The following is a 22,534-nucleotide window of genomic DNA, read 5'->3' on the forward strand; positions in this document are numbered from 1 at the left end:
GAATAACAAAGACCCTCCACTGCTGGAAGCATAGTTGCCCATCAGGACTTCTTGTATGCATGGTGCTACACTCCTGAGGAGGACAGTTGGTTGGAGATGGCATGTTCCAGTGTTTTAGAAAGGAATGAAAGAAGAGATATCAGTCTGTAGTTCTGGATGTTGGTGGTGTCAAGGAGCGGCAGTCTTGAAGGACGCTGGAAGGCCTGAAGTGAGGGAAGAGTTGATAAGGGCGGTGAGAAATGTCAATCGAGATGGCCTGGAGGAGTGAGGAGGGGATGGGGTCAAGGGGGCAGGTGGTGATGTGCTTAGACGTAACTATTCTGTTGACATCTTCGGAGGAGAGAGGGATAAAGTGGGTAAAAACAGAGGTGGGGATAGGGTGAGGGAGGATTGTGCCAGGGGTAAAAGAGGAGCTAATGTCCTTCACCTTCTGGGTAAAGTATGTAACAAAGTCAACAGCAGTGAGGGAAGAAGGACGGGAGGGGGAGGGGTGAGGAGGGAAGAGAACATGGAAAACAGTTTCCTGGGGTTGGAGGCGGAGGAGTTGATTTTGGTCCGGTAGAAGGCAGATTTGGCTGTTGACACAGTGGAGGTGAAGTCTGAGAGGAAGTGAAGGTAGTGAGATAGATCATTAGGCCAGTCTTTCCTAATGATCCTAATGACCACATAATGTCCTTTAACATGTAGTGTTCATCATTAGCTCTGAGGGGTCTTGTTGAGGGTCTTTTTCCTCCAACCTCCGCTTCTTGTCTTTGTTGGAAGCCCCCAAACTTGGTAGCTTTCTGGGCAACTTAAGGAAATTGAGCACATCCCATGCCTCAGGGATTATGCCTTTGTCCAAAAGAAGAGCAGTCAGGTAGGAGAAGATCGGGATGCAGGCCAAGGAGCACAGCATGCTCCTTGGCCGGAGTATTCCGGAGTATTGACCGGGAAGCGCTGGATGTAAACCCCATCCTCGAAGGAGTCTCCTGGGAGGTGGAGAACCGCTGGGATCCCCAAGCTTGGCCATCCACACAACAATTTCAAGACCAAACTCACCACAAAGCCCATAAGTGACCCGTAACCATTTGCCTTGTCCAAGAAAAGCACAGAGACCAGTTGAGGGAACATGAAGACATAGGCCACCGTTGCTCCGATGTACCAAAACCCCAGCGTCCCAATTCCGGAGAAGGTGAGTGAAGTTCCTGTGATGCCCATCACTAGGACAACAGCCCGGATCACCCACTGCATCTCTCTCTGGGATGCCTAGAAGGAAAGGGGAACATTAGCTACCATAAGCTCACAGATCCCGTTCTGGTGCCATCAAATTCTCATCTTCTCCGGTGAAAACCAACTCTATGGAGAAACCAAGATACATTTAAATTGAAACAACATTCAATGAAATATTTAAGCTATTTTTCACACCACTCTTTCACTTAGTCCTTTCTGAATATTCTTCAACAATTTTATGTTGGGAAAAATGAAATGGACACAACCTTTATCACTGGTCTCAAACATACCAAACCCTTAACCTAAAAAGTCTACAAAGACGAGTGAGGTGGGCCTCACCTGGGGCCTCAGGATGTTCTTGTAGATGTTGGTGGAGAAGGTAGAGGCAGCCGAGAGCAAGGCAGAGTCAGTTGATGACATCACAGCGGCTGCCACTGCGCTGATGCCAATGATGGAGATGTAGGGTGGAGTGAGGTAGTTCAGAGCGATGGCACACACATACAGGAAGTCAGCCCACAGTGCTGCCGATTGGAAGAGCATGGATCCTTCAAGAGTAATGGGTTTGATTCCCTCTGGAGCCTTTTTACAAAATTGTATTTATATCTACTTGATGCTTTTATCCAAAGTTCAGATACAAGTACAATACAGTCAGTACAGTACAATATAGTCATTCAGAAGCATAGGCATCTTGCTCACCGATGCCTACAGGAAGGCTACAGGGTACACACGCAGAACTCATCTTATAGTCTACATGTGCATGCATGTTCCTACCATGTGTAAAATAGAGTTACCTGCAGTGACAGCAACTCCTCCAATTATGGCCGGAGGCATGCCAAGGACAATGAAAGCTCCAGCAGCTATGAAACAGCTGATTTTGCCGTGTGGGAGGAACTGGCGGACAAGACCCTCTGATGAAGTGGTTGATACGCTAAATTCCCCAAAGCCTGGAAGACAAAATACAATCTGCCTCAAGAAATGTAGGATATACGGATCATACAATAGGAGCATCGTCATGATGGGATCATGTTGTGACGATCCCTCCACCCAGGCACTAGGTGTCCCTGTTTCTTTTGAGTTGTCTTTTACAGATGCTGAGTGGTGGGATCGTCAGCTGCATGAGTAACACCTGGGCCAGTGAGCTCTGCCTATAAAGACCTTCCTCATTCTGTGAAAGGAGTCTTGCGAGGAACTGATTCCTGTTCACCAGCAGGCCTGATGGCAGCACTTTCTCTTTGTTTATTTTGATCTGCACATACATTATCACACATCCATACATGCATTCATGACTGACTTTTATGTGTCCTGGTGTTACGAATGATCAAATGTACGTTGAGCAACAAGCTCAGATGCACACAGCATCTAAGCTGAAAAGACCGGAGTACCAAAAACATTCAGGGTCCTATCTTGCGCCCAGCGCAATTTACTTTCTACACCGACGCATGTGTTGTTGCTAGTTTGCAACCAGCGCAAAGCTGATTTTCCCCCACAGCAACCAGGCGCCACTACACTTGTGCCTGGAGAGGCGTGTCGGCGAAAAGCAGGGGCGTGTTCCGGCGCAAATGATACTTGGTGCTATTTTACTGATCTAAACATTGCGCCAATACAATTGCGCAACTGACCTGGAAATACCTAGTCTAAAGTCAGTGGCGGATAGCGCAGTTGGTGTTGTTATTTTTGACGTGCCATGGCAGGTCGGAACTGCAACATACTCTTACACACACGTAGGCTATACACAGCACAAACATGCAAACGATTAGGCTGATTTAAATATTACGATGTCAACGATTGTTCATATGAGTGAAACATAGCATATGCATAGAAATAGCATAGATTGTAGAAACATTTTTTTCCATAGGGGCTGCATGAATGAACACAGTAGAATAGGCTATGCCATGCATTTAAATAATAATAATACTAATAACAATAATAAACTCGAGCAAAGTGTATTCCAGCCTCCCAAAACAAAATCTTGTTTTAAAATCTTGTGTAACAGCTAATACATCTGTAAGTTCTACTTTTAAATCAATGCATCTGCAAACACCGTACAGCAAACACATATTTTCTTGACACAGACATCGTTTACAAGCCCATATCTTTTCGGGATTGATAGAAAACGTTTTACCGCGAGTGAGTGTTTAAAAGAATGAATGAATGCGGGTGATGCTTGGCACGCGTGTGTGTGCACACCCATCTGTTTAAACACACGCAAACTAAACACGTAACACATAATACAGTCCATGTCCTGTCATAATAGCAACAGCACCATAGAACCGCCCACAAAGCTACTTTGACTTTGCGCTTCACGTCTGCGTTTTAGACCGTCTAAATAGGGCCCTCAGGCTCTTCTGTAAACCAAAATGTATTCATGTGTCATTGCATTGTTATGCATTTTACTCTGCCGAACGGCGTCCCAGAGCTTTTCTCGATAAAGACGGGATGTATTGACACTAAGGCTGGATCACACTGCTAGCCTTAATGCTTAATTCAGATGTATTGCTCAGATCCAATGTTTATGTTTCCAAATGTGTAGTGAAGAAATTTAAAAAGTTTTTTCTATAATAACAAAATTCTCTCTGTAAATTGTTTGTAGTGTAAACAACTGTCAACTGAGGGAACCTCAACCTCCTTTGAGGGTCCCTCAATCTGGGGTTATCTCAAGGGGGTGTGGGGATTCGCCAGTGCAGAACTGTGACGAATGTCGATCTAGAGACGTCCAAGTTGCATGAATTCCAATATGACTGTTCACACTGAGGTTGCTTTGCAAAAGATCATCAATCAGATTTGTATTTGATTCAGGACCACATATGAATGTGGCCCCAATCGGAATTTAAAAGATCAGATTTAATGTGATTTGAGCTGTTAAAACTATTGTCAATAAAATCTGATGTGTGCCACATATCTTTGCCACTTTTGGGTAAAAATATCAGGCCACTTTTGCTTCCAGAGTGACAGGGTTATACTGATTATTGTAGTGGGAGGATCTCCTTCCTGCAGCTTACCAAGAATAGAAAGGTGTCAACCTTCAACAGAAGGGAGTCTTCCTCCCAGGTCCCGAGCCACAGGGGGTAACTGGTGCTGTTGAGGTCAAGTGTTGTGTTGGAGACACCAGATGCTGCAGGGCTCATCAACACAAAGGGAACACACAGCCACTGCAGAAATACACAAAAAACATATCATCACTGTACACACACACACAATACAACAAACTAGGATTTTGGATTGTCATCCTAATAATCAGATAATAAACTTTGTTGATTCCCAAAATTCACACCTGGTATTATAATGGCTCACAATGTGAGGGTAAAGGGTGTATGGACATTGGTAGAATTTTAAATTAAAAGGTGTTTCTCTTTTTGACCTACTGCACTGAAGAACATGAGGACGAGCTGAATGATGTCTGTGTAGGCCACAGAGTAGAGACCCCCCAGCAGGGTGTAGGTGATGGCTACGGCAGCAGAGATCCAGATGCTCACTGCATAGGACACATCCAGAATAACACTCATGACAGTACCTGGGAATACACAAGAGAATACAAATTGGAAGCAGGTCAGCTAGAGGGAAATAATTCAATGGAAAATGTATTCTTAAATAATTTAACTCCAAAATGTTGTTTTCCCTATAAAGGTGTTACAAAGGAATTGCTAATCTGTGTTCCCAATCTCAAAAATAATGGCAAGGGCACAATAATAGGGGATCTATCACGCTAGGCTATTATCAGGGTACTGTGTGCACTGCACGTATATGTTGTGGAATATTAACTCAGTTTCTGCAAGTTCAAATGTTGACAGTTTATTTGAAGTCTGGCTCATTCAACTTACCTAAGGACATAAGTGTAGATGGCATCCAGATGTACTCAACGATGATGGACAATATTGTGAAGAGGCATGCTACTCCCTTTCCATACTTAATGTGAAAGGGATCTAGCATGGTCACAAATCTCCTGTCCCTCATGGGCTTGGTGAACACAAAGGCACCTTTGGAGAAGACAAAGTCAAATATTCAAGGAGGCTAGTCATATATAAAGAGGAAAAGTTTAAACTTTTTTGCGATTTAATGATCAAGTTCAAAATTTGTGTTGAGATTTTCATGTGAATGGAATTGAATGATGTTCAATGTAAATGGCGAGTCCGGAGCAATCCGATGAAAAGTTGGGATTTTCAAGGTGGAGATATAAGCACTACTTCAAATTCATTGACGTCAAAGGCAAGAACGTGCATGTAAAGTGTACATTATGTCCAGGAGCGAAGACTTTGTCGACATCCGTTGTAAGCAACTCTAATTTAATGAAGCATCTCAAAAGTACAGGTTGTACAGGTAGTACAGGTACGTGTGTGTAAGCAGGCAAAAACATGTGTCACACGGTGAAACCGTGAGAGTTGGCAGCTCTGATGCTTGCTCAATAAAAATATATTCTCATCGTAAAAACGTTACAATCAAGGCTATTCCAGATAGTGAATAGTGAAAAGTCCTATAGATAATTAATAATGGTTCTTACAGATAATTAATTAAGGCTCTTATGGATCATTAATTAAGGCTCTTACAGATAATTCATTAAGGCTCTTATGGATCATAGATTCAGTCTCTTACAGACAATGAAGCCAGTGGAATTTGCTGGACTCCCATCGAGGGGGTGTAGGTCGCCTCAGCCAAGGCCATGAAGAAGGCTCCGCCGATCCACGTAGCTACAGGATTAGCACACAGGCACAACATATTAACCACCTGTATAAACACACACACAGATGCACAGAATAAATCAACAAAATATTTCACCAAAGATCACTTCATGTTGTCATTTGATGTTTACATATACTGTTTTTATGTGAATAGAGCCTTTTTACACATTTTTCAGACATAAGGGTTGTGCAGCCTATATACGATATACAAATTTATGGCCCCCAAATCCCTATTACACTGCCTTGAAATACTCATTCTTTGTACAACACACCATTCTGCTCTGAAAACATCTCCAAATAAAACGTATTCCCATGCCAGAGAAGTGAGGAGAGGAGTGTGGACCCACCTGTCATGGTGAAAATGCCCACCACCAGGTTGATCCCTCGGTTGCCCAGCAAGGTCATCTCCATCTGGTCCGCTGAAGTCTTCTTGCTCTCCCTCTTGGATTTGAAAGAGGCCCAGATACCGGTTCCAAGGACCATCAGGTAGAAGAAAACCATCATCACCACTCCTGGAACGTTGAGAGCCATGGTTCATCTGCTGCTGTGGTACTCTCCTCCAGATCCTATCTGAGCCTTCTTCAGGCTGTCTTATAACTATCTGTGCTGTAAAGGTGGGGCTTATGCCACATAGAGCCACCCAAAAATAAGTCCCCTCAGCCAGCTGGTTCTGGAACTAACCCCAAACACACAGAACACCCAAGGATGCCTCGCTATCAAAAGTCAAAGTCAAAGTGTTTTATTGTCATTTGTTCAGAAAACGCAGGGTCATTCTGTACATTGAAATTCTTATTGACCTGGCAGGAAAACAATATGTAGTAGGCATAATAGATTAACAAAAGAGATACAAATAAATATATCCAAACCAATTATGAAGAAACAAATAGAGAAGGACTAGAGCCGTTCAAATTGAGAAATAAAACAACAAATAAAAATAAAACACAGTTGATCAAAACACATGACAAGGGTGTGGCTATTGGCTACCCACCAAAAATTCACTGGACTACAGAACAGTTTAGAAAAAACGGTTTTGAAACCGGTTGTTTAATCCCTAATGATTGATAGGGAGGAAGAGAGCATGGCGTGGTGACAGGTGGCAGGTGGTGTAACAAGGTGACAGGTGTCTCTGATGCGTTTCCATGAACGCTGGATTCCAGACCCCAACTGGTTGGTAGTATATTGGTTGGTAGGTATCCTGCCCAGAGGTCTGTTTCATATTCTCTTCACTGCTATAAGCACTACTTCAAATTCATTACGTTTAAACGGTAGGGCAATAGGAATGAATACATTGGAATGAGATTGATAGATAGACATGTTTTCTCTGTGTGTCTGCATGTAGTCTGTTTGGTCCTTCCTGTTGGTCGGGGAGAAGAGAGACACCAGGCATCACAGCCTGCATCACCATGTCCACAGGATACCCTTCTTTTTGACCTACTGCACTGAAGAACATGAGGATGAGCTGAATGATGTCTGTGTAGGCCACAGAGTAGAGACCCCCCAGCAGGGTGTAGATGACGGCAGCAGAGATCCAGATGCTCACTGCATAGGACACATCCAGAATAACACTCATGACAGTACCTGGGAATACACAAGAGAATACAAATTGGAAGCAGGTCAGGTAGAGGGAAATAATTCAATGGAAAATGTATTCTTAAATCTCTCCAAAATGTTGTTTTCCCTACAAAGGAATTGCTAATCTGTGTTCCCAATCTCAAAAATAATGGCAAGGCCACAATAATAGGTGATCTACTGTGATCTACAGTGGTACTGCGTGTACTGCACGCATGTTCACCATGACAGGTGAGTCCAAACTCCTCTCCTCACTTCTCTGGCATGGGAATATGTTTTATTTGGAGATGCTTTCAGAGCAGAACGGTGTGTTGTACAAAGAATGAGTATTTCGAGGCAGTGTAATAGGGATTTTGGGGCCATAAATTAGTATATCGTATATAGGCTGCACAACCCTTATGTCTGAAAAATACCTGCCACTTGTCCATCATCGTTGACTACATCTGGATGCCATCTACACTTATATCCTTAGGTAAGTTGAATGAGCCAGACTTCAAATAAACTGTCAACATTTGAACTTGCAGAAACATTTGAACTTGCATCTGGTCTGCTGAACTCTTCTTGCTCTCCCTCTTGGATTTGAAAGAGGCCCAGATACCGGTTCCAAGGACCATCAGGTAGAAGAAGACCATCACCACCACTCCTGGAACGTTGAGAGCCATGGTTCATCTGCTGCTGTGGTACTCTCCTCCAGATCCTATCTGAACCTTCTTCAGGCTGTCTTATAACTATCTGTGCTGTAAAGGTGGGGCTTATGCCAGCATAGAGCCACCCAGAAATAAGTCCCCTCAGCCAGCCAGCGGATGTGTGTATACCAACATAGTAAGTAAGTTTGCCCCTTCTCTCTTCTCACGTTTGCAGGTTGAAACATATTATATTATATATTAATTATATCCATAGCGGTGGACTTTGATAGTGTTTCTCCTTCAGCCTCGGAGTCTTCCCCGCTTGTAGGCCGTAGAGCAGTCCGATTGGCATAGAGCTCAGATATTATAATTTAAGCCAATAGTGTAATGGGACTGCCCTTTGTTGGTTTGTGCCTTTTCCCTGACCCCCTTGGGGTAGTCGAGGATGAAGGGCTCCTACTGATAAGGCCCGGCTACGTCTCCCTCTGACACACACATGAGGAATTCCATCAATCATTGACTACTATCTGGTTAACCAATACTATCGTTTTATTGGGGAGCAGAGCTGTCCTCAGCATTCTGAGACCTGTCTTCCAGTGCATAAGAAGTCCTTGCTTTTGCCAATGTATTGAATTCCTCTTTGTGGAGCTCTTCGAGAGACGCAGGGCGAACGCCCATCTGGCCTTTTCACTTAAAAGTCACATAAAATCAAAACGATAATGCATGCTACGCGCGTAGACATGGAGATTGTTGTGGCAGGCATACGATTGGTTACCAGGTGCCAATGTCAATGCCCGTTCTATTTAAAATGATTAAACCAATTGTTTTCAGAACAACCTCACTTAATCAATGATTTGGTTTTGAATGAGGAGTTACTTTTCTAGGCAGCGTAAAACAAAACAATTAAATGGACAAAAAATATGTAAGTTATTTATTCTTTCTTTACAACCCGGTACCGGTTCCCAACCACTAGGTTGGGGCCGCAGCACTACACCATCTGAACATACAACATCACCTATGGTACCAACCTACACACCTCATTGAACCTTCACATTTAGATTATTTAATAAATTCCTATAATTGAACCCTTTCAAGGCACGGTGTCCCTTTTTGTAATGGGCATAGAGCCAAGGACCCAGCAGCCGTTTGAGGTTAAAGGTCCCATGACATGCCACCAGGTGTGGGATTAGCCGTTACAAGCCGTTTTGAAAATCTGAAAAGTCTGTTATGACATCAAAGGTGGGCGTGTCCACCTAGATGTGTGACGGATAGATGAGCAACGTTTGCTTCAGTCCACTGGGTAGGCTGGTAGACTGATCTATCCAGCACACATCTTGGACATGGACACGCCCACCTGTGATGTCATAACAGACAGATTTTCAAAACGGCTTGTAACGGCTAATCACACCACACCTGGTGGCATGTCATGGGACCTTTAAGGTTTTAAATACTTTGTTCAAATTTAAATCTCATCAGATTGGTTAAATACTGTCACAAAAACAGAAACACACAAACACACCACAAAACTGCATTTGCGTACAATGAGTTTAATGATGAAGTTGGTTAAATTAATTCAGTCTATTTGTGTCACCATTCAAGTTAGTAGCTACAGTTCTTGATTTTGAAGGAAGAGATCTGCAAGTCTCCTTTCACACCGACGTAGTTGATGATGCTGGCTCCTTCGCGGTTTGGAAACTCCACTGTCTGTCCACCAGGAAGTTCCACCTTAAACATGTCTCCCGTAAACTTCAACACAATCTGGGAAAAATGAGAAACAACAACAATAAATTTTAGAAACAACAGATAAAGACAACTTAAATGAAATTACAAAAACAGTAACGGAATCAAAAAAGATCTTTCATGGCAAGAAGGTGCGCAGATTTGATTACAAACATCTGCATCGTCTATCATTTAATGACTTAAAACAAAGACATATGTTACTCACACACACATATGCAAGCAGTAGAAGTTATGAACTTATTATAAAGGGTAATACATACTGTTTTTTTTTTTTTACAATAAATACAATAAAATAGGATAATGCTAACTAAATAACAGCAGGGGAGAGCTTTATTTCCGACCTTGACCTCCTCGCCTTGCTTTAGAGGGTTATGACTTTCCCGCATCTCATCTCCCCAGCAACCATCAGACTTGGAGTTGCAAATGAGCACGGCTCCATCATTGTCGTCATGAAAACGAGGGTTGAAATGGAATGCCAAGTCATTGGTGTTACTGCCGAGGTCAAACTGGAACCTGAATCGATCGATCAATTGATCAATCACGAAAGTCAAAGAGAAAATAAGAATGTATAAATTTACCATACTGCACTTAGTGTAAATAAGGCTACTAACGACTGAAACCGAATCAATTAGAGAATGTTTTACAAAAAATGGTTTAACAAGAACCAGCTGCAAAAACCCATTGAAACATGAAATGTTTCATGAAAACCAGTTAACACTAAGTAAGGAGGCAAAAACAGTCAACAGCAAAACCACCACAAATTAAACATCTTTTTTAGATGTATCATCATGTAGAGTTTTAAAGTACTATCAACTTTGATTGTTTTCTTACCTTTCAGCATCAGGCAGAATCAATCCTTTGAAGGTCAGGTAATCTCCGGCACTGAGACAAATGTTATTCAGCTCCATTCCCTGCGTACAACATCCAGGTTTATAATGAAATTACCTTCAAATGTATTTTGAAATTACATTGAACATGAAAGGTTTTAAAGCAAGTTAATTACCTTAAGTTTTGTACAATACAGACCAAAAAACATTGAACAATACATACAATTAAATAAACCTACCATGATCGGATGCGGTGGTTAGCTTTCCTTTGCCAAACTCACAGACTTAGTTTTCTAGGAGACAGATGTTTTGAGAAGAACACATCAGTTTAATTTTATACTGTAGGCCTGAGAGAGAGAGAGAGAGAGAGAGAGAGAGAGAGAGAGAGAGAGAGAGAGAGAGAGAGAGAGAGAGAGAGAGAGAGAGAGAGAGAGAGAGAGAGAGATTAACTCAAAGAATCAATCACCTTAGCATCTATTGTTTTTATTTAACATTTATTTAAGAAAGAGGTTCATTAACTCATGTTGACTAAGAGGTGAGTGATGGCATTAAATACCAAGCAGCCACTGTGATTAAATCAATTAATCAACACAGTGTTCTGTGTGGTGTTATTGTATTTTTATAAAAAATGTTTGTATTACATTTGTATATGTCCTATTTACAATTTTGTTTAAATGTACTGTATGATTTTAATATGATTTGGCTGGGTTGGAAGTATAGGTGTTAGGTAGGTGTATAAGTATAAGACATTAGTTCAATGCATTTCCACTTTCTGCCAGTAAATTTGTAAAAGGAAATAACATAAGAAATTGGTATTCAGTATCAGGTATTGATAGTTGTCCTGAATATTACTGAGACAGTGTGTTTTATAGTTTGTTGTATGTTACTGTACCGTTATTACCCACATATATGACCATAATTGTTATTAGTTCGGTATGACTCTTTATTCTACCCAGTTTAGACAGTTATGATTGACTTGGCCCGGGAATTCCCACAACAAAATGCTCCCCCAGCAGGCACCAAAACTGGGATGTTAAACACAATTTATGCAGAGAATTAAAAAATAATAATAAGGCCAGAAGGGGGCGGTGTTGCGACACAAAGTACCAAATAAGGCCAGAAGGGAGCGGTGTTGCGACCACAAAGAAGCGCAGTAAAACATCAAGGAGGCGCACTATCCCGGACGTGACGTATGAAGGTAAACAGAGAGGACCTATGACGTCAAACGATCCAGGAAATCAAACATTTGTAAAACTAACGCTACGTTTCGTTACATACTGAAGCTTCGATGCCTATTTGGCTGTCGTACCAAGGATAACTGGAGCGAAGCCTGGTTGTATTTAAAGGTAAACTATCTTTAACACTCAGAGGACCTGCAGAGAGGCGTAGCGTTCCTCTCATAGGAGACGTCACCTTTACACCTTTAATAATCCACCAGTCATCTAATGCTGTCCGGTGTCATTAAGACAATTGTCGACCCATCGGTCGAGGCTGTTTCATTCTCATGCAGTCTACTGTGCACTGTGAGCCGTTCGGCAGTGATGATCCACCAGCTGTCTGCACCTGCTGGGTCCTTTAGCTCTGCTGCTAGCTGTGTGTGTGTGTGTGTGTGTGTGTGTGTGTGTGTGTGTGTGTGTGTGTGTGTGTGTGTGTGTGTGTGTGTGTGTGTGTGTGTGTGTGTGTGTGTGTGTGTGTGTGTGTGTGTGTGTGTGTGTGTGTGTGTGTGTGTGTGTGTGTGTGTGTGTGTGTGTGTGTGTGTGTGTGTGTGTGTGTGTGTGTGTGTGTGTGTGTGTGTGTGTGTGTGTGTGTGTGTGTGTTCGTTCTAGCTCTGCTGCTCGGTCCTGCAGCACAGACCACAGATGTTGTACATCATAGACATCTGCGATAGATCATGTTGATATCTAGCTGTCCATTCCATTAAAAAAGGTGTGTTTTCTGCATGGGGAAATCAGCAGTTACAATGCCAGGCAGTCCAAATAAAGAATAAATAATAATGTAAAAATTGATAAAACCAAATTGTTGTTGTTGTTCATAGACTAGCATTTTGTGGCATAATTATTGCTGCCCTTGGCAGCAACAATTAACAATTCATTACAATTGGGCCTGTTGGCCTCAATCTGTGAGTCAATTTAAGTTTTTTATTTTTTCTGTCTTTATTTGCATATTTCTCTTATCTGTATTCTGTATTTAGTTGAATCACTTTTCTTGTAAAGCACTGCTTTAAAAAACGTGCTACATAAATTGAGGGTGTCATTATTATTGTTATAGTTAATATCATCACCAAGTGTCTTTTTGTTTTGAAACATTATAGAAAGTAACCAATGTTCCAAATGTGTGATTATGTCTGGGACTGCTTTGAGATTTCCAATAACGTTAATAATGTTCCTGTGTTTGGTCTGAAAGGTTGGATGAGGCAGTAGTGGAATGTTCACTGACATGGACTATGACCTCGAAGAAGACAAGTTGTAAGTCACTGTTTATACCCTTAATAGTGAAAAATGGATTTAAAAGTTTAGAAGAGGACTTTTCTAATGTATTAATTATATCTAAAATATATCACACAATCAACATGAATGAGCAATATTATGAATAAACTATCTATATCTATCATCCCTCTATTTACCTACCTACTACTATATATATATATATATATATATATACATTTACATTTAGGGCATTTAGCAGACGCTTTTATCCAAAGCGACTTACAATAAGTACATTTGTCATAAGAAGTGAAACAATATATCGCCGTCAGTACAGTAAAGATGTTCATATAACCAAGTGCAAGTACTAACAATCACCAGGCTAACCCCATTCCCCGTATACAGCAGTGATGGCTAGCTACTGCAGATGCTACACAACTAAGTACATGCTACACAACATGCATGCACAACGCAATTAAGTACATGCTACACAATTAAGTACAATGAATATGAGTACAACCTGTATTAAGTGCGTTCATCAAGTGCCAGGACGTGCAACAGACAAATAAAGGACTGAATGGCTATGTAGAGTCTAGGTGAACTCTGAACAGGTGGGTTTTGAGTCGTTTGTGGAAGCTGGTGAGCGACTCTGCAGTCCTGACATCAGCAGGGAGCTCGTTCCATCACTGTGGTCCCAAGATAGAGAAGAGTGTGTGATTTAGCTGATCGACCTTTGGTTGTTCTTAGTGATGGCAGTACCAGACATCCAGGTGAGGTAGTTGAGCGGAGGGATTGAGCTGGGGTGTGTGGTTTGACCAAGGCTTGGAGGTAGGCAGGGGCAGTTCCATCGACTGCCTTGTATGCCAGTACCATCATCTTGAATCTGATGCAGGCTACTACAGGGAGCCAGTGGAGGTGGCGGAAGAGGGGAGTCACATGCGAGAATTTAGGTAGGTTGAACACGAGGCGTGCTGCCGTGTTCTGGATACGCTGCAAAGGTTTAATAGCAGAGACCGGGAGTCCAGCTAGGAGTGAGTTGCAGTATTCCAGGGAGATGACCAGCGCTTGCACTAGAAGCTGAGCTGCTTCCCTTGTGAGGAAGGGCTGTATCCTGCGGATGTTGTGCAAATCTGCAGGATTGGGCCACTGCGGTGATGTTGGCGGTGCAACATAACTGGTTGTCTAGTACCACACCAATGTTTCTGGCAGTTGGAGACGGAGATACAGTGATGTTCTATAGATATATATATAAAGTATATTTTTTCTTATATCTATTCCTTATATCTAGCTTATAACAGTTCTAAGATAAGAGTTAATGAGTTAAATGGTTACAATATGGTCTTCTATTGATTGACATGTTTGCCCCTCCCCCTACAGGGGTATACCCACCGTCCCCGGCACGGTGACTCTGAAGAAAGACGGGCAGAACCTCATCGGCATCAGCATCGGGGGGGGAGCGCAGCACTGTCCCTGCCTCTACATCGTACAGGTCACACACACACACGCACGCACGCACGCGCCGGAACGCACACACGCACGCTCGCACACAAAAACATGGACACGCACACGCACACAATCAAAGACATTTACACACACACACACACACACACACACACACACACACACACACACACACACACACACATACACACACATGCATACATACATACATACATACATACATGTGTATGTGTTGAAACATTATAAAAACACATTATTTCAGTACCTTCTTATTGTGAAAGGTGCACTGGGTAACTCGATTGGTTGGGATCATTTCAAAGTAAAGGTACTCTGTGGTTGGCAGGTGTTCGATAACACGCCCGCGGCCCTAGAGGGCACGCTGGCGGCGGGCGATGAGATCACCGGGGTCAACGGCAAAGCAGTGAAGGGGAAGACCAAGGTGGAGGTGGCCAAGATGATCCAGGCTGTACAGGTACGCAGCCTGCAGCCCCCAGCCAATCACTGGCCTGGGAATGACTGCAGCGTAACGGAATGTTTTCCCCTGACTCCTTCACTGTGTTCCCTGTTCCTATTGGTTCTCGCTGTTCAGCGGTTTAGTCACTTGTCAGACACTTTTATCCAAAGTGATGTATGCAGGTCATTAGGGACTAGGTTGGGATTTGGTCGGCATCGTGCTCAAGAAAGCTTGCAGGGAGCTGGAGGACATTCAGGATCAAACCCAGAACTTTACGGTTCAGAGACAAACCCCTCTAACAGTTGACCACCGTGAAGTTACATTCCTGAATTCTAACCAGAAACTGTGGATTTGGATCTACTGTTCATTGTTTATGTTGTGTTTTTATTACCTACTTAAAGGATTTCCATATTTTTGTTACTTTATTTTTCCTTCCATATGTAACATTACATTATGATTTGAACATTGCAAAAAAAACAAATGGTTGCTTTTCAAATCATCCATAAATTCACAAATCAATACAGCAAAGGACATGGCAAAGCTTAAGTTACTCACAGTTAGATAGATATATCCATCCCACAGCGTCGAGCGCTCAGTATTCTCACTGCCTCGTGTGGGTCTGCAGGGCTCTGAATCCACCCAGAGAGCCAGTGGGTCAAACTCATTCAGACCTGACTAGTAGAACCCTAACCCTAGCTCAGCCACAGAACAAGGATCAGGACATCGGTGAGCGCCTGGTGTGGCCTTACGTCACCGCCCAGAGTGCCTGTGTTGTCTTTAGGACCCATTGTGGAGCCAGGATGCTGGATGGGGCCCGGAGCCCGGGGGTGAGGGACCAGGGATGATGTGTGGCATTAAAGGCTTACTGCTAAATCATACGCACCATGGCTCCACAATGGGTCTCTCTGTTGTGGCTCTCTACACCGTGGGGAAACTACCCCAGTGCCTGCATTTTTTCGTTATGGAGTTCATGAGTCCACAGCACGCTAATTAGCAAGAAGAACTAGACCACTCCAAAAATAGTATAGAAGGTTTTATTCTGCAGCAGTACAAGACAACAGGAGCATTTGCATTAGAGTGCAGAATCATTCTCCCCATAGCTACTCTCTGGGGCTGGGTTATATCGTTTCTTCTGATACACCTAATATCAGAATTGGAACACATTTAGTGATTTTCCATCCCATCATGCATCAGCCCTGTTCATTGGTGGTATTGGTTGACATTTTAAGGGGAGGAGTCACACAAAGTTATACTATAAGAGTTCTCCTTCAAACGTGTGCTGTAAACAAAACTCCCTCAGATATTAGAAAAAACTGTAAAACTGCAGAGATATTTCACAATTTATTACTAGTTTTAATGAATTTATTTTGGTTTCTTAAACCAAAAAAAATAATAACGTAAATAAAACATTAGTGAAATAACTAATGAATAATTGAATAGCAATGGTTTTCAACTTGAAACGGGTGCAGCCTAACGTGTGTGTGTGTGTGTGTGTGTGTGTGTGTGTGTGTGTGTGTGTGTGTGTGTGTGTGTGTGTGTGTGTGTGTGTGTGTGTGTGTGTGTGTGTGTGTGTGTGTTAGGAAGAAGCGGTGATCCACTACAACAAGCTGCAGGCCGACCCCAAGCAGGGCAAGTCCCTGGACATAGGTGAGGGCTCTGGGACACCTGCACAGAGACGACCACCCACGGAGAATACTGTGTCGGTATCATTAGACAACACTAATCGGACACGTCACTAGTTATAAAGTGTAGTTTGAAAGAGACAGAGATAAAAAATGTTGTATCCTGCCATTGCAGAGTTGTAATAACACTAGTAGTATGGTTGAATTGCTAGTTGGATGATAGGCCCTCCCATGGCTAATGGTGCTGTGTGTGTGTGTGTGTGTGTGTGTGTGTGTGTGTGTGTGTGTGTGTGTGTGTGTGTGTGTGTGTGTGTGTGTGTGTGTGTGTGTGTGTGTGTGTGTGTGTGTGTGTGTGTGTGCGCTCCAGTGCTGAAGAAGGTGAAGCACCGCCTGGTGGAGAACATGAGCTCCGGCACGGCCGACGCTCTGGGCCTCAGCCGAGCCATCCTCTGCAACGGTGAGACCCCGCGTGGACCGGCTGGTCTGAACCGGTCTAGGGGCGGCATGTGACTCAGGAGGCATACGGGTTGGCTGGTCACCGGAAGGTTGCTAGTTCGATCCCTGACTCCTCCTAGCTGAGTGTCGAGGTGTCCCTGAGCAAGACGCCTCACCCTGACTGCTCCAGACGAGCTGGCGAGCTGTCGCCTTGTATGGTTGACTCCGCCGTCGGTGTGTGAATGTGTGAATGAATGGGTGAATGTAAGGTTGAGGTGTCTTGCTCAGGGACACCTCGACACTCAGCTAGGAGGAGACGGGGATCGAACTAGCAACTGGAAGGTTGCTAGTTCGATCCCCGGCTCCTGGCACTGCTCTCGACGCGCTGGCTGTCGCCTTGCACGGCTGTCAGCGCCATCCGTGTGTGAATGGGTGCGTGGATGTAAGTGGATGTAAGCGCTTTCAGTGGCCACTGGTTAGAAAAGCGCTGTATAAATGCAGTCCATTTACCATCTGTGTTATGACACACTGAGGATGATGTCTTTTTGTTATGATGTGTGATGCAGACGGACTGGTCAAGAGGCTGGAGGAGTTGGAGAAAACCGCAGAGCTTTATAAAGGTTTGCTTTATAACCTTTAATTATCGTATTTATGATGTGAAGAGACCAATTGATTCACAAAGACTGACTCAAGCAGTCTAATGGATTTTGAAGGACTTTGTTAATTGACATACTCTTGAGTGATATACTCTCAGAATGCTACCATTACTGGAACTGTTCCCAAGTAAATACAGATGCCATCCTGGATGATGTGTTAGGGGTTAACCTGTTTTTTAAACCGCGTTATACCGGTTTTTGTTTGTTTTCAGGCATGATGGAGCACACCAAGCGGCTCCTCAGAGCGTTCTTTGAGCTTTCTCAGACCCACAGAGGTGAGCTCCAGAACATACCATTAGCTCTATAAATCAACAGAAATGTACTGTTTAATTATTTTCTATAGTAAATTTAGATCAGAAACCTCATGTGACTTCCAGTTGCGTTTTAGAATATTTGCTGACGAATCGCACAGGGTTGCAGCTCTACGATGTCTGTGTGCACGTGAGGTGAGGTGACTGATTAGTAACCATGGTGACCGTTGACAGCGTTCGGGGACGTGTTCTCTGTCATCGGCGTGCGGGAGCCCCAGGCGGCGGCCAGCGAGGCCTTCGTGAAATTCGCAGACGCCCATCGCAACATCGAGAAGTTCGGCATCCAGCTGCTGAAGACCATCAAGCCGGTGAGTAACATCGGAATGGTCGTAACGTTGTGCAACATAGCATCCAGCACACCACCCTAAACGTCATTATTACCTAACATGGATAACTCATGGCTAGCTGATTAGATAATACCGGCTGGTTAATTAGCTAGCTAAATAGCTAATAATGGATTGCAATCCACAAATACTGGTGTTGGCTATATAGCTTGGTGCAGTTTTCTCACTTTTTGTAATACTATATTAATCCAACCAAATATGGACAGCATACTGTAAACAGTGAACTGTATCTTTATTTCCCCTTGGGGATTAATGAATTGTTATTACTAATGTAAATCCCTTTTCTACTGTAAAGTGTATTCTGTGAAAATGAACAACAAATTTTGTCATTGGGAAACCATTAACCTGGTCCTGCCCTCCAGTGTAGGGGGTATGTCTCAGACCGGTGTATCTCTGTACAACACGGCCCACCTTCTGTCTCCACAGATGCTCCATGACCTGAACACGTACCTTCACAAAGCCATCCCAGACACCAAGCTCACCATCCGCAAGTATCTGGACGTCAAGTTTGAATACCTGGCAAGTACTTTGTTTTACCACAGGAACCCCTTCCGAGCCCTGGTCAGACCGGCCTGGCTGTATCTATGGTCGTCATGACTCATCAGTGGACCTGTAATGCTGGTCTTAGCTCGGGAGTCAGGCTGCTCGGATGGGAAGATGTTGTGCTGATGTTCTGCCAGGATGATCACATGACCACTGTCTCTGTTCCTCCTGCTTCAGTCCTACTGCCTGAAGGTGAAGGAGATGGACGATGAGGAGTACACCAGCATCGTGAGTTTCTGATTACACCACAACACTTTTACAACAAGCAACACCAATGAGATGCATTACAAATCGTGTGTGTGTGTGTGTGTGTGTGTGTGTGTGTGTGTGTGTGTGTGTGTGTGTGTGTGTGTGTGTGTGTGTGTGTGTGTGTGTGTGTGTGTGTGTGTGTGTGTGTGTGTGTGTGTGCGTGCGCGCATGCAGGCCATGGGAGAGCCCATGTACCGGGTGTGTACCGGTAACTACGAGTACCGTCTGGTCCTGCGGTGCCGCCAGGAGGCCCGGGCGCGCTTTGCCAAGATGAGGAAGGACGTCCTGGAGAAGATCGAGCTGCTGGACCAGAAACACGGTACACCTCTATGTCTCTCTCTCGCTCTCTCTCTCTGTCTCCCTCTCTCTATCTTCTCAATGTAAGATATACTAGTGTGAAGAGTTGTGCATTGAGCATTTCCTCTCATCCCCTCTTCTCCTCTCTCTCCTCCACTCTCCTCCCTCCCTCCTCCCTCTCCTCTCCTCCCTCCTCTCTCATCCCCCTCCTCCCCCTCTCCTCTCCAGTCCAGGACATCGTGTTCCAGCTGCAGCGCTTCGTGTCGGGCATGTCGCGCTACTACGACGAGTGCTACGCCGTGCTGAAGGAGGCGGATGTCTTCCCCATCGAGGTGGACCTCTCCCGCACCATGATCAACTACGGCGGCCAGGCGCAGGCCTACGACGACCAGGAGGACGATGAGGAGGAGGAGGAGGATGCGGCGTCCAAGGACAAGGAGCAGGGCAGAGGAGGAGGAGGAGTAGGAGGAGGAGCGGGCAGGCAGGCAGAGAACGGCGCCGAGAAGCTGATTGATGACGAGTGAGGGTCATGGGGGTCACGTGATCTGTCCCACCTCTTGCTGTTCCTCTTCTTGAGATCTTCCTGCACTGCATATGGCAAAGAACCTCTCCCCCCCCCCCCCCCGTGTGCCGAGTAGGTCACCTGATCAGACCACGCCCATGACAGTGGTCTGCTGGGAAGTCCTGCTGTACCGCCAATGGTTACACTGGAATATTACACTGGAATGTTTTAGTTACACTGAAATATCCTTAGTTACAATGAAATATTCTTAGTTACACCAGAATATTACAGTGGAATGTTCTCAGTAACACTGGAATATTACACTGGAATATTCATATAGTTGCACTGGAATGTTCTGTTGCACTGGAATTTTCTTAGTTACACTGGAATTGTTTAGGTTACAATGGAACATTACACTTGAAGGTTCATAGTTACACTGGAATGTTCACAGTTACAGAGTGTTCTAGTTTATTATTCATTTGTTTGTTATTCCCATTTACGATTCAGAGAACAGAGGAATATTGATAGTTACACTGGATTCAATTACTGTAATATTTGATAACTTGAGGCATGTTCATCTCAACCACAAATTAAAGCCTCTGTTCTTTCCTGCTCCGCTAGCTCCTTGCTACTGCTAGCCCTGTACTCCGCTAGCCCTGGGCTCCTAGTCCTGTGCTCCACTAGTCCTGTGCTCCTAGCTCCTAGCCCTGTGCTCCTAGCTCCTAGCCCTGGGCTCCTAGCTCCTAGCCCTGTGCTCCTAGCTCCTAGCTCCTAGCCCTGTACTCCTAGCTCCTAGCCCTGTGCTCCACTAGCCCTGTGCTCCTAGCTCCTAGTCCTGTGCTCCTAGCTCCTAGCCCTGTGCTCCACTAGCCCTGTACTCCTAGCTCCTAGCCCTGTGCTCCACTAGCCCTGTACTCCTAGCTCCTAGCCCTGTGCTCCACTAGCCCTGTACTCCTAGCTCCTAGCCCTGTGCTCAACTAGCCCTGTGCGCTTTGTAATGAGTGCAGGAATGGGAGGTATCCCGGTGACTTTAGACTTATCGTCTATGGAGCATCCAGCAGGACTGTTTGAATGTTGTGTGCCTTCTCTTCTGACTTTCTGTGTAGGTTGTTGTAACATGAAGTAAATACAGATCATGCATTAGGGTTAATTGACCCTCCGCTCTAAAAGGCAATTAGTGCTTTTATATTTCAGCCAATGCTCAAGCCTTTATGAATGGCAATCGGAAATTATTAAAAGTTCTAAACAACTGATAACTGAGAAAAATGACTAAACATATGTTGTGGCAATTCCCCTTTAACAGAGATTGCGTCTAGGCCAGGTGAGATTCCCACTGCAAAAAGCACACAATACATTGGAAAGCAAATGTCCTAGGTTTTAATGCATGCATACATTAGACTCCTCTCTAGCAGAGTGAGTCCAGAATACAGGTTGACATGGTTTTTTATACAGTTTCAGACCCTCCCCACATGGAAGGCTTATCAAAGAAGAGAGGAGAAGGCCAAAGGGCAAATTCTTCTCCTTACGATCCTTTTGTCCCAACACCTAGGAAAACAGTGGTCTTCTGTTTTACGACAAACAAACTCAAATTCCAGATGCCTATCTTTGCAACGTTTTCACCCAAGCACAACGATCAATAGACAGTTGATGATGTGAGCAAGACAAACAAGGCTGAAACTGAGGACAATACAAGTTATACAAGAACAGACAAACTTATCAAACAATAGGTCAAACATGTGGATTTTTCCATCACACATATCTATTAGAAATTAATAAAAAAATGGCTAGAAGGACAGACATAAACACTAAAGATTAATTAATTTGCAGGTTTGTTACAAACACACAATGCTACTGCTGTTTTCATATTCTTCTCTATGATTGAGTGCACTAAAAATGTATAAGTCTCTTTTGCCTTTTCAAAGTCAATTTTAAAACTTAAAACTACACTTTATGTTATATATTGTATTTCTGAAGGGAAGTCATTGAGGCATTATGACCAAACTAAAGCATCCTTGATCTTTGATGTTATGAAGTTATTAAGCATTCCAAGCCTAAATATTCACCAGAACTAATTAAACTTGTGATCTATCATTTTTATCTCGGACAGCTTGAAATACTGTTTGTGTATCTGAAATATTATTTAATGTTTATTGTAATATTGTTGCTTAATATGGTTGGTTTGATTTATTTCATTGTGGCTTCCATCACACAGCGTTTGCTTCTGTTTGAGTGTGTGTGAGGGACATCAGACAATATGAATAAAATATATTTCTCCCTGCGCTCGATACATTATCGATTTTAAAATTCATAATATGTAGAGCTTCTTATTTTTATCTTGGTCTAACGAGTTAAGTTAATTATTTTCACAAACTATATAATTATCATCTATTAAACTATTGTTAAATATAATTTAATACTTTTTCTATTTTTATGTTTTATAACCTATATCATTTACTATTAGTCATCTATCTATATATTTCGTCTATCTATTGCAGAGGACACATAATTAGAGCCGAAAGCCCCAGTGGCCTAATGGATAAGGCACTGGCCTCCTAAGCCAGGGATTGTGGGTTCGAGTCCCGTCTGGGGTGGG

General features: G+C 43.5%; 2 protein-coding genes, 1 non-coding gene and 1 pseudogene across 5 annotated transcripts; 2 read left to right on the forward strand and 2 right to left on the reverse strand.

Annotated features, from left to right (window-relative positions):
• Positions 1-65: 65 nt before the first annotated feature.
• On the reverse strand, positions 66-6,413 carry LOC311393394 (high-affinity choline transporter 1-like; the record flags this gene model as incomplete). The annotated part of the gene is made up of 8 exons (XM_084488769.1): positions 66-203; positions 1,039-1,245; positions 1,549-1,730; positions 1,916-1,922; positions 4,209-4,358; positions 4,572-4,720; positions 5,028-5,183; positions 6,230-6,413. The coding sequence occupies 8 exons, from the start codon at positions 6,411-6,413 to the stop codon at positions 66-68; spliced, it is 1,173 nt and encodes a 390-aa protein (XP_084344895.1).
• Positions 6,414-9,676: 3,263 nt separating this feature from the next.
• On the reverse strand, positions 9,677-10,725 carry LOC311393560 (galectin-2 pseudogene; annotated as a pseudogene). Its single transcript has 3 exons — positions 10,649-10,725; positions 10,159-10,330; positions 9,677-9,835 (listed from the first exon to the last, which is right to left on the reverse strand). The product of its transcript is annotated as a galectin-2 pseudogene (transcript).
• A 1,135-nt stretch (positions 10,726-11,860) lies between these two features.
• On the forward strand, positions 11,861-22,183 carry pick1 (protein interacting with prkca 1). Of its 2 annotated transcripts, XM_084488338.1 has the most exons (14): positions 11,951-11,990; positions 12,471-12,570; positions 13,048-13,109; positions 14,445-14,556; positions 14,872-15,000; positions 16,563-16,629; positions 16,972-17,061; positions 17,606-17,659; positions 17,908-17,970; positions 18,181-18,314; positions 18,777-18,869; positions 19,071-19,121; positions 19,317-19,461; positions 19,668-22,183. In XM_084488338.1, exons 3-14 carry the CDS (start codon positions 13,069-13,071, stop codon positions 19,961-19,963), a joined length of 1,275 nt encoding a protein of 424 aa, XP_084344464.1. In that variant the 5' UTR covers positions 11,951-11,990; positions 12,471-12,570; positions 13,048-13,068; the 3' UTR covers positions 19,964-22,183. The 2 variants fall into 2 exon arrangements, with proteins under 2 accessions (XP_084344463.1, XP_084344464.1); XM_084488337.1 differs by lacking the exon at positions 12,471-12,570 and having other exon boundaries at positions 11,861-11,990.
• A 276-nt stretch (positions 22,184-22,459) lies between these two features.
• On the forward strand, positions 22,460-22,532 carry AC3HAE_007808 (transfer RNA arginine (anticodon CCU)). Its single transcript has one exon. It is a non-coding gene; the product is annotated as a tRNA-Arg (tRNA).
• The last annotated feature ends 2 nt before the right edge of the window (positions 22,533-22,534 follow it).

This window comes from Micromesistius poutassou (assembly GCF_964030765.1).
Source record: "Micromesistius poutassou genome assembly, chromosome: 1".
Taxonomy (NCBI): Eukaryota; Metazoa; Chordata; class Actinopteri; order Gadiformes; family Gadidae; genus Micromesistius; species Micromesistius poutassou.